Below are 12,963 nucleotides of genomic sequence, written 5' to 3'. Positions count from 1 at the left end.
ATCATTAAAGTAATGCATGCATACATACATATTCATTGCCTACTATAACTACTACTACATATCATTAAAATAAAACATATCCAATTAATTATAAACTCTCAGAAAGCAAGCAAGGAACATCTTCTTCTAATATTATGTTGGATAAAATATACATACATACATATCCCAACTGCAAATTTACAATACAATGTTGTTTAACACCAAAGTTCAATAAGTTTTCAATTCTCAAAGTCTACTCACTACTTGCTCTCCCCATTCTCCTTCTTTTCTCAATTGAAGTTTACATACATACATTGTTTCACCACATCAACCATTACAATTTACAATATTACATATAAAGTTAATTAAAATGAAAATCCTTCCACCGCAACTGCCACCCAACTTTCTTGTGGCAAACTCTCAACACTTTAGAGATTATGATAATCACTGCTTTTACCACCAATACGCAATTATCGAACCTAAATATATGAAAGATAAAAAATTTAAACAAAAAATAGTAAAGTAATTCATTTAAATGGAAACACATATCATCACAAAGAAAATACCTCAAGTAACTCGGTAAATTTCATAGAATAATTCGGCTCATTGTGGTAATAAGATTGTATGTTTGATATTGGACTAATATTGTGATCTAAAATGGGGAGAAACAAAACTAAATAAATTCAAAACTATTATAAATAAAAATATATAATTTTTTTTCCAAAACAACTTGCTCTCATTGTGGTAATAAGATTGTATGTTTGATATTGGACTAATATTGTGATCTAAAATGGGGAGAAACAAAACTAAATAAATTCAGAACTATTATAAATAAAAATATATAATTTTCTTTCCAAAACAACTTGCTCTCGAGGGACTTGGTAAGGCTGTGATGCATTGTTGCAATGCTACTAGGTACTAGATAGAACTCATTAATACTTGACTGCATAGTAAATAAATTTATTTTAAAACTTTTGAATAAATAAAAAAATTTACAATGTAGTAATAAGTCCATACCTTGAGTCCTAGCTAAGCATTTATGTCCTCGAACTTCGGATTGATTTTTTTTCCTTACCTTATTTCTTTTCAATCCACTTTTTGGTCTTTTATCCAAACGTATCTTTGCCTTGTTTTTTTTTTTATATAAATTTTAGGGAAAATTGCAAAAATATACCCTGTATGTAGGTCCAATTATCATTTTCAGACTTTTTTTTTTTCACTTTCGCATTTTAGGACAATATGTGTTCTTCGGGCAAGATTTTTACCCTCCGGCGCCTGGAAAATACACGTGACTATCATGTGTGCCTATGTGGCATTATCGGTGCAAACATGGACTTTGTCGGTGGTGTGTTGTCGCTTGCGTGGATGTCGGAGGAGTGACATGGAATTTTAATTTATTTAAAAAATATAAATAAAAAATAAAAAATTTCAATTTGGCCCGATTGGATCAAATTGAAATTTGAACCCTAGATCCACGAGAGACAATCCCATTCCCTTTGATTTGTACCCGTAAACAGAGCCCTAGTTTAATCTCCTCCCTAACATCGATCTCCCGCACCTCCGTGTTGATTCCACCGTTGGCCCACCTTTGTTTCCACCGCCGACGTTGAACCGCACAGCGCGACGCACAAATACTCCACCTCGTGGGCGAGTGGGGTGGAATCGCTGCGAAAAAACTATATTGTTTTGGAACTAGGGTAGGGCGATGACTACAAATTAGGTATGGTTTTCTCTCTGTGCTTAGGGTTTGATATTTTTTTTGTCGAATAAAAAAAAAAGTATGTGGGTTTGTGTTCCGTTCTACCTGTAATTAATCGCATAAGATGTGATTATTTTTGTCGTGTTCCAGTTGTGTTCTCATTTTTATGAATTAATTACTTAGCTATTGTGGACCCAATTTGATGCTTGACAGTTCTTTTTCGCTCTGAATCTTAGGTGTTGGACCACCACCCCCTAGCAAAGCAACAATAACTCTATTCTATAGGGAAAAATTATATTTGACTCCCAACCCAAAATACATGGGGGGCAAGAAGACATCTTTTGAACCAATCGAGGTAAATTTTCTTAAGCCTACTTAGATATGCTTTTACTTGTGTGGTATCGAGCACCGGTAAGTTGGATTTCTACATATATAGAGATGAGGGCTTTAGATTGGTAGTAGATGATCAATCCCTTAGGAAAATAGGATCGGAAGACATAGGTGGAAAAGTTGGTGAATTAGATGTGTTTGTGGATATAGGAGAAGTGATAGATGCAGATGGTGAGTTCGAGTCTGATGTAGAGTATTATACTGAATCAGAACTGGATTAGTGCAATGATGATCTGTTCGATGAATTTATGGATGGGATTTTTGAGGAATTATCTGGTAAGGTGACAGAAGGAATTGAAGTTGATAAGGTAGGAGAGGGTGAGGGCATACAAGTAGGTGAGGCTTCTGAATCTGGCAGTGAATTTTTCATGGGTTCAGATACTGATGAGGAGGATGCTTTTTTATTTGATGATAATGTGAATGATGTATCCGAGGAGATTATCGGTGATTTGGAAGGAGCGGAGAAAAGCATATGGATGAAAGGAGAGATAGTGCATTTGAGGGGGATGCCGAGCATGAGACAGAAGATGATATGTTGGAGACTGATAATGAACTTGCAGAATTGGTAGAATCAGACGACGGTGGCTTAAAGGATAAACCTTTTCCCACATTCCAAGAAGTTGATCTGTTTTCACCAAAGTTTGAAATTGGTATGGCCTTTTAAAGCATGAATGAGTTGAAAGATGTGAACTCCTACGCTGTTGTCAATTGGAGGCAAATAAAGTTCACAAAAGTTGACCCGAAAAGAGTGTATGCTATTTGTGGTGACATCAGTTGTAGCTGGAAAATTCATGCACGTGTGATGGATGATGGAATTGGATTTGAGATCTCAGTGTACCAAGGAGAGCATACTTGTGAGGAGAAGTTCAACCTGTCCAATATGAAAACGAAGTGGTTGAGCGATAAGTATGCAAATAAGTTCAAATCCGACCCGAAAAGAACAATGAAAGGATTCAGAGTGGATGTTATCAACGAATTACGAGTAAATGTGTCAAAGGATATCGCCTATAGGGCCAAATAAAGAGCTTTGAAAGAGTTGGAAGGGGATGCCACACATCAGTATGCTAGAATTTGGGATTATACCCACGCACTACTGCAATCTAATCCTGGGACAACTGCTGTGTTAGGGACCGAGGTGGATGGGGATAACTCCACATTTGACAAAATGTATATTTGCCTCGATGCGCTGAAAAGGGGTTTCAAGGAAGGCTGTAGGCCTTTTATTGACATTGATGGATGTCATCTTGGACTGTTTATGGGAGAGTCTTGTTGTCTGTTGTTGGTTTGAATCCAAACAATTGAATTTTTCCGATAGCCTTTGCATCAGCGGCAATGAGACTCAGGATATATGGACTTGGTTCCTAGCATTATTGAAGAGGGATTTGGAAATAACGTCTGAATGGGAAGGTTGTTTTATGTCCGATAAACATAAAGAACTTGTGCAAGCATTGTTGGATGTATTCCCTGGGAAAGAACACCGATGTTATGTATGGCACTTACATAATAACTTTTTGACCACTTGCTTCAAAGGGACAGCCTTGAAGAATGCCTTATGGAAGGCAGTAAGGGCCCCCATTGTTGGTGAATTTAAACAGAAGATGGATGAGGTAAATGAGTTGGACGAAAAGGCGTGGGAATGGCTTCGAGCAAAGTCTGCTGAGGAATGGAGCAGGTCACACTTTAAGCTATTTTCTAAGTGTGACCTGCTTGTTAATAACTTGTGTGAGAGTTTTAATAGTGTCATATCCGAGGCCCGAGACAAGCATATTTTATCTATTTTTGAAGAGATTCAAGTGTACCTTATGAAGCGATTGCAAGCTAATAGAGATCACGCTGGCAGAAAATGTGGGGACTTGGTGATTTGCCCGAAGGCAATGAAGGTTGTTCGAAGGAATAGAGCAAATGTGGCAAATTGTATTCCGATCAAGTCAGATGACAAGCATTATCAGATATCTTGCGCTGATGGAAGACAACACAGTGTGGACTTGGCCGACAGGACGTGTTCGTGTAGGAGGTCGCAATTGAGTGGGATCCCATGTAATCATGCTATCTCGGCAATTAGAAATCAAGGGGGATACCATAGACTATGTGAGCAGTGTGTATCATGTGGAAACATATAAGCGAGTGTGTGCCTATTCAATCAAAGCCGTAAGTAGTGAGGTGTTTTGGGAACCCACAAATTACCCTCCTCCGAAGCCACCCACTATTAGGAGACGCATTGGGAGGCCAAAGAAACAACAAAAATGTGATTCTGATGAGCCTTGGAAAAATCCTAAGATAAAAGAGGGAACGTCGAGGTTGAAAAGAAGGCAAACCACCATTAAATGTGGTTGTTGTGGTGTTGCTAGCCATAATGCAACCCACTGCCCATCCCTGAACCCACAACATAAGGTTTGTATATAGATTTTTATAAGTTTATATAATATAATACGTGTTACTTTTTTTTGACCTGTGTGTTAATATGTAGGATACAACTATGGAAGATGGAGAAACTATGGACGAGGGAGCAACCAGTGCAGAACATTTGCCCGCAACTGAAGAACAATGCGGACAAACTTCGGTCCACGAAAGTGCTCCAGTAAGGAAAATACTACGGTTTGGTTCTAACACTGCATTGTGTGGTTTTCTATTAACACTGTGTGGATGTTTATCCAATACAATTAAACTATCCTAGGGTGTGACTGAGGAACAAATCGACCCAGCAACACAAGAATCCACTGCCAATGTTGCGTGTAGAAGGGTTGATCAAATTACACAACCGAAACGAAAAAGACAACCAATGCTACCTTTACAGCGTAGTGTATGCAGCTTTATATCTCCAAAATTCTTGTAAAATTTGCTTTCAGGAGCACTCATATTTTCTGTTTCGGTGACTTAGACAAGAAATGTTAGGGCACCTAATACATCGGGAAGTAAAGAACAAGTTTCCGTTGAACCAGATCCCCCAACAACCCTGATTGAACAACGTCCAGTTGAAAATTGTCTCCCAACAACCGTGATAGAAACACCTATGGTACATCTAAACTATATTGTCGACGGCTTATTCCATCTTAATACATTATTTGACGTTTTAGTTTTGTGCCTCTACAGCCTTCCCCAAAATGCAATGCAGAACCTCATCGAGTAAAGCTCACTACACTACCACCACGACGAAGCGTGAGTTTTATCTATTTATTATACTATAACGCTCTTGTATTTCTATCTCCTTCATATCAAACTTTCTTTTTTCTTCGACAAACAAGAAACAAAGGTAAAGAGATCCAATTACCTTCGGATGTAAACCAACAAACAGATGTGCGATAGGTGATATATCTTTCACAAGCATGTTTTATTTTATTATGTAACCTCAATGGGTTCATAATTTTGGTACGGCCGCAGGAGAAGAAGCAAAAAGGACAAGTTGAAAATGCAGCTCGTAAACCACCATTAATGTTCGAGCAATTGAAAATTTCATGAGCACCCATTGCTTCGAACCTGGACCAATACGAAGGCATTTCCTTCTACGAGCTTCCAGCGTACGTCCGTCAACAGAAACTATCAAAGCTCGTCCAACAAAGCAGGGATTTTGAGAAGCGACATGGTTTACGAAGGGGCTCAACCACAACTCATGCAATTAAAAAATTAAGTTGATGCATTTTAGAAGTTGTGTGTGGTAATGGTATTATGGGTGCTTTGTCTTCTATCATTGATGGTGGATTGATTGTGCCGGATTGATATGAATTTTTGAGATGTCTTTTTGTCTTTTGTGCATCATGTCTTATAATGTGATTACGTTGTCTGAAGTTAAGCTATATCGAAACTGGTAACCATGTTTTGTACATAGGACCACTGTTAGAACTTATTTTGTGTATCATGATATGTAATGTTGCTCGGAATAATATTTGCAATGTTATTTCCCATGTAATGCTAACAAATTTACTACTACAACTTGCAAATGCAAACATCCTACAGTAACACGGTACAATCTTTATTTTTTTTACTTCAACCACATGTATAAAACAACAGCAAGAAGACAACATACAACAATCGTCAATTTTGATTTAACTTTTCTAATTTCTTGTTTTAGTGACATGATTTCAGCATCCTGATCGTTCATCTTTGAAACTTGTTGCTTCAGTAGCTTAATTTCAGCATCATGATCATTCAATTTCTTCAATAAGCCCAGGATTATAGCTTTCGCTCGACTGCACATTGGCGGATCTTCCTACCGAAAATATCCACACCCTGATCGTGTTTCTCTCTACATGTATGATGAATGAACAATGATGAGTGTGTGTAATATCGAAATTACAATGGTTCACAAAACACGATACCTTCGTTTTCGAACAACAATTGAATATTCTTCCAGGATTATCCACCGTCCATGAAGTGTACATTACAACTTTCACTGTGCAGTGGCACTCTAAGTCCAAAGGTGCCGACGACGAGATCCCACCTTCGCTTGTTCATATGTTTAAATACACAAAATCTTAGAAATAAAAACTCATTCTAAACTACTAAAACTGTACAAAATTTGAGAAAAAAACTTGTTCTAAACTCCATGACTGGAGCGGAATATCACCATTAAAAAAAAAATCATTCTAAAATTTTTTTAAAAAAATTCAAAATTTTAATACACTTGAAATTTGTTGGGAATTTTCCATCAATGCACTGAAAGACGATGGCGGAAACGGCATGTGACGGAGGTCAACGGTGGACGCGGGTAGATGTGTTTGATGGATGAAATTATTGGTTCGATACAAAATTGCGATGAGTGATTTTGATTTTTGAGAGAAAGAAAATCGATTCAATGGGTGGAAGAATGAGGCAGTGGGATTGTCTATCGTGGATCTAGAGTTTAAATTTCAATTTGGTCCAATCGGGCCAAATTAATTTTTTTTGTTTTTTTTATATTTTTTAAATAAATCAAAATTCCACGTCACTCCTCCGATGTCCACACAGGCGACAACACACCACTGACGAAGTCTATGTTTGCACCGGCAATGCCACATAGGCGCACGTGATATTCACATGCGTTTTTCCGACGCCGAAGGGTAAAAATCATGCACAGATTACACAAATTGTCCTAAAATGCGAAAGTGAAAAACAAAATGCCTGAAAATTATAATTGGACCTACATACGGGGCATTTTTTGCAATTTTCCCTAAATTTTAAACAAATATTGTCTTCTTTGTTCATACCAATGTTAGCAACCCCCTTCATAGATTATCCCTCACACTCCTCTTTTCAGCTTTGTAATTGTTCACTCACTATTTTAGTAGTCCTCAATAGTGTATCTTTAGGAAATTCATAAGATTCCTTACTTTATGAAGCTAGCCTTTCCAGTTTGTTGAATAACATACTCAAATTTTTATAGCGAAAGCTTAACTCTTTATTTGGGTCATCCCTACCATGGTCCTCGCCATGCATTCCACTATGTAAAACACCTATCATCATATCTTTTGTCCACCTTTTCATTATATATTGATCCAGGATTTTCAAAATATCATTTTTCGTGAGGATTTTCAGTCCATTAGAGCATAATATCCCAAAAAAATCAAATTTCTTGCAGCTATATATAACTGTCCCATCTGATGAATCGTATTTGACAAAATGGTAGCTTAAACTCTCGAGATAACTAACTTGATATTCTTTAATGATTTCATGTATTCTAGTAACAGCTCATACATAATCATACGATTTCTCCAATTTCTACTGGAATATTTTAAGAACTTATGGGGTATACACACTTGTGGCATGTCTTAGGAGATGAGTTGGCATTGGGAGTATAGTTGCACTGGTACTTGCTTTGAAATCGGCCTGTAATTTTGCATATCGTAGAGATTCAATCAGATTTTCAAACTTTTCAAAAGTACCCGCAAGTTATTCTTCAAACCGTCATATCTTTTAACGACACTATTAATACTTTCACTGTGTTGTGTCTTCGTAATATCATCACAAAAGAATGGACGACCGTATACCAAAGCCCAATTTTCTTTCACTTTGAATAATTTTAACCACCGGATATTTTCCACCATATCATATCTCACTAGCATTTCATCTAATTCATGCAAAAACTCATCCTCTTCATCAAAATCATAAACACATCTCCCAAAATCATATGCAAAGGTTTTATACTCAACAAAGGCTTCACCCAAATGTATGGCAGCATTTTGATAAGACAAAATAGCATAAAATCCCTACGTAGTTTCACAAAGTTGTTGAAAACTCCTTCTGGTTCTAAATCTCCAAAAAACCTACTTGTGATTTATAAAATATTGCAGGAAACCCCCCCCTCCGTTAGGACTTAACAGAGAGTATATATTACGCGCCTCAAATGCAAATTTTGGTCCAGAAAGTGATAAATTTGTATGTGAAATTACTAAAATGACCCTCTGATTTTATTATAAGCACTTTTCTCTTCTTCACCTTCTTTTATTTCATAATGTCTTATCCTCACCCAAAATCCAATACGGCTAAGTTCTTCCACAACATATTACCCTCACTCGATTGTGTAGGTTCAGAATTCAGGATATATTCAATTCAAGGAATAAAACAAACAGCGACAGGTAGATCATATTCTCAACAGATATTCAAAATAATGAAGGCACACATAACTTAGTAACATCAACTGAGAATTGTGATTTTTCATCTTCTCCCATATATATCTAATGTGCAGAGAAACCATAGGAAGGGGGATAAAGAGTAAAGCAACTGCACTTATAGACTTCCAGTTCTAATTCCTATGTTTCTTCCTCCATTTTTGCAAATTGGCTGGCTATGGTGACTCAGCTCTACCCACATGAGTAGAAAAATCATAAGTTTTTAGGTTACATCATCCATTGACGTCTCTCCTCGATTTATGAACCATGAATGTTCTGAAATTACAAGATTAAAATTAATTTTTGGAATTTGGATCAAAAACCATAAATCTATGAGAATTGAGTGCTGTAAATATGAATTGAGATTATAAATGGGGACTAAGCATTAAAAAACTTTTAATTGTTCAGAATTGAGTGTTGTAAATATGAATTGAGGATTAAGCATCATAAACCATTAATTTTTGAGAATTGAGTGTTGTAAATATAAATTGAAGAATGTGAAAGGGGGTTAAGCATCAGAAACCGTATATTGTTAAGAATTGACTGATGTAAATATGAATTGAGGAATATGAAAGGGGATTAATCCTTACTCACGACTTGCTCTTCGGAAAATCTTCTAGATAAATCTCGAAAAATCATCTTCCTTAACAGATCCTTGGTCTGTGGTGATACTAACTGGAATAACTTGGTTGGAAACTGCAAATTCATCCGTAGCACCAACTCAAAGGTCTCCGCTGATCTGTCTCTGATAAACGGCGGCACTCCGGCCAACATTATGTACAAAATTACTTCGGTGCTCCACACGTCCATTTTCTCATTATAGTCTCTACCCCATCAAAACAAATCGGCATCAAACAAATTCTATTCACTGCGGGTGGCGGTGGCGGCATCGGGTGATAGGCCACTGCGATCGGGATTGTGCGATAGAACAATGTGCCAATGTGGGTATGAGTGAAATCACGAGAAGAGTGTCCTATAGTTTTCCTTAGTTCCTAACTACAAATTACACTAAGGGGAAAAATGGTCCACTGATAGCATCCATTGGAAGGGGGCAAGTGTGCAATGTTGTATAAACCACAAATAGGTCTTTTGAAGTTTTAGAACCATAGGAGGTTTTCAGCAACTTCGTGAAACCACATGAGGGTTTTACGTTATTTTGTCTTTTGATAAATATGCCAAATAAAAAACCTAAAAATATAAAAATTATGAATAAAATATTTACAAAAAAAACAGCTAAATGTTATTAAATTTAAACTTAAATGTATGGAACTATTTATTCCTTATAGAAAACCTGTGATGGGTCTCAGCACACCTCGAAGCCAACGCATTTGCCATTACTTGATCTTAATCGGTCAAAATGGTAGTATGTTTTTTCCATACTAGTGCTAGCGAATATGTCAAACAACCACTTAAATGTGGGAATAGTCTCGTCGTATAAAAGTGTTGCACCAAAAACTATTATTTGTTTGTGGTGATTAACACCGATAAATAAGACCAACGGATGGTTTTGCCTAAACTTTCTAAAATAGTGTTGAAAGAAACTACGTCTCCAAAATCAACATAATCTGCTCTCATTCTCCCGTCAACCCAACAATATTGCATGAACCCCTCCCATCATGCAAAACATATAGATAGGAAATCATCTTTTCATCACACAATAGAGTTTTCATGGTGATGAGGTTTCATGCAACATTTTTTAAAGTATAAGAGGGTGCTATGCAATGTTTAAAGTACAATGAGATTTTATGTTGAATTTCAAAACCACAAGGAAGTTATGAGCAATTTTACCCAAAATATATTTTTAATCATATCATCTTCATAAACATGAATGGAATATGAGGAATTTGGGTTTCTACTTTGCATCCCTTGCAAATATTCTAGCACCCCTCAAGTGTTTCTCACCTCCATTTACTTTGGCTTCTTGGGCGGCATTTTATCGACATTGTTGGGATATTGTAGGCCCGGATCTCCATTCAACGGTGCTGGATTTCTTCTCGGGGACTCCTCTCCCAAAATTCAACTCGGCGACAACAATTGTCTTGATCCTAAAGAATGAGGGGCCGGTTTCGTGGTCAGATTATAGGCCAATCAGCCTATGTAATATAAGCAATAAAATCATTATGAAGTTGCTTACGGTTCGATTGGGACCTTTTTTCCTTAGGCTCTTGTCCTCGCACCAAAGCGGGTTCGTTAAAAGGCATGCAATTGCCGATAACATACTTTCGGCGTCGGAGATGGTGCATGATTTAAACATTAGGAGGGCTTCGCATAATGTCTTGATGAAATTAGACTTAGATAAAGCATACGATCGGGTCTCTTGGAGGTTTTTTAGGCATGTGCTCATCCGATTTGGATTTTCGGAGAGATTTGTTGAGCTAGTAATGGGATGTGTGGAATCCGCATGGCATTCGGTGTTGATTAATGGAGATATTGGCAGATTCTTTAAGTCCTCGCATGGGGTTCGGAAAGGAGATCTGCTTTCACCAACCCTATCTATTACGGTGGTAGATTGACTTTCACGGGGACTCGAGCGCTTATTCGGAAGACACTCAAATCTTCATTATCGGTGCCGTAGGGGATTTCACTTGTCACATTTGGCATATGCGGACGATGTGTTGATATTTGCTAATGCTAGGAGCTCAGAGATTGACTATTTCATGGTATTCTTGGATAATTATGCGCGGATTACCGGGCAAAAGGTGAACTGTCAAAAGAATCAAGTGGTCTTTAGCCGACGATGCCCGGAGGAGGTGCGTGATCGGATTCAAGAGGCCACGGGTTTTGGGGAGGCCGAGCTCCCAATTACTTACCTTGGTGCATCACTCTATGTTGGTAATTGGAGGAATATTTTATATGAAGGGCTTATTGGCAAGCTGCGGAGACACTTAGGGAGATGGGATTATGTCGTTCTTTCACATGGAGGTCGTCTCCAATTGATATAGAGCACTCTTTTCTCCATACTATTGTATTTACTATAGGTTCTCCAGCCGCCGCAAGCGGTTCTTTATTCTGTGGAGCAATTAATGGCGAGGTTCTTTTGGGGCTCATATCAGGGCCATCGGCGGCATCATTAGATCTCCTGGGCGGAGGCGATGAGACCGGTGAAGAAAGGGGGATTAGGTGTTAGGAGATTATTGGATATGGTTGAGGTGTTTTCATATAAGCTTTGGTGGAGGCTTAGGGATGGTACTTTCTTGTGGGCTCGTGCGATGAAGCACAAGTACGTTTGCACCACTTTCCCAGGAGATGCCCCATTTCAGAGCTATGAAAGTCTGGTTTAGAAGAGATTGTGTGAAGTCCGCGATGAGGTGCAATCACGGATTTATTGGAGTTTAGGTCAGGGTGACTGTTTCTTCTGGTATGATACTTAGTGCAGGGAGCAGCCCCTTTCGGCCTATTGTGATAGGAGGCCGCCAGCTTGTCTTGTTCGGGATATACTGAGGGATGTTACTTGGGATTATGATCGATTACGAGCCTCTTTGTCGGATCTTGGAGGTCCCTGTTGACCGTCAGTCTATGGATCGGATGACTTGGAAGCCCTCGACATCCGGGTTGTTCACTACATTTTTGGCATGGGACCTTTGTAGAGACGTAGGCATTCGAAAGTTGGCTTTCAGAGGCTCTATGGTCACATATTCTTACTCCTATTATGTTGGCTTTCTTGTGGCATTTATTTTGCTGAACATACTAGTGGATGAGATACTTTGACACTATGGAGTTTACATCGTATCGAGATGTCAGTGTTGTCATGCCGATGAGATGATAGCACATCTATTATTCGAATTGGCGGCGGCTATGAGAGTTTGGAGTCACTTTTCGACGCTCTTTCGGGTTACTTTTCCGGACACGAGGGTGCCACACCTTATGCTATCCTCTTGGCGGCTTTCGTCAACTCATTCGGGGAGCATCTGGGCCTTTATCCCCTTATTGATTATGGGGTTCTTATGGACCGACGGAAATGACACAAAGCGCCGAGATATTCCTTTCTCACCCAACAAGATAATATAGCGTGTACATTCTCATTTGCAGGTGTTATGGAATGCCGGTGCTCTTAACCGGAGATATTGGGAGGGTGATCTACATATTGCGGAGAATCTCGGATTTTGATACCCTCCGCCGACCCATCGACCGCCATCACTTGTGCGGTGGGAGGCTTCATCCCCGGGATGGTTCAAGTTGAATACGGATGGTGCATCGCTTGGAAACCTGGGACCGGCGGGAGCCGCCGGTGTCATATGAGACAACTTCAGAGCGATTATGTTGGCATATCAGTCGCCAATTCAACACATAACAAATACTTTGACAGAATTGAAG

At 38.5% G+C, this 12,963-nt stretch overlaps 1 protein-coding gene across 1 annotated transcript; it reads left to right on the top strand.

Annotated features, from left to right (window-relative positions):
• Window positions 1-2,328: 2,328 nt before the first annotated feature.
• Window positions 2,329-6,193, top strand: LOC127258487 (uncharacterized). The gene is made up of 6 exons (XM_051285337.1): window positions 2,329-4,459; window positions 4,536-4,646; window positions 4,743-4,868; window positions 4,947-5,081; window positions 5,159-5,224; window positions 6,149-6,193. Exons 1-6 carry the CDS (start codon window positions 4,112-4,114, stop codon window positions 6,191-6,193), a joined length of 831 nt encoding a protein of 276 aa, XP_051141294.1. The 5' UTR covers window positions 2,329-4,111.
• Window positions 6,194-12,963: the final 6,770 nt, after the last annotated feature.

Source organism: Andrographis paniculata, unplaced genomic scaffold (genome assembly GCF_009805555.1).
Source record: "Andrographis paniculata isolate CXL003 unplaced genomic scaffold, ASM980555v1 Contig59END, whole genome shotgun sequence".
In the NCBI taxonomy this organism is placed as follows: Eukaryota; Viridiplantae; Streptophyta; class Magnoliopsida; order Lamiales; family Acanthaceae; genus Andrographis; species Andrographis paniculata.
The sequence above is the reverse complement of the archived record's forward strand: the minus strand, read 5'-3'. Positions and strand labels throughout refer to the sequence as shown.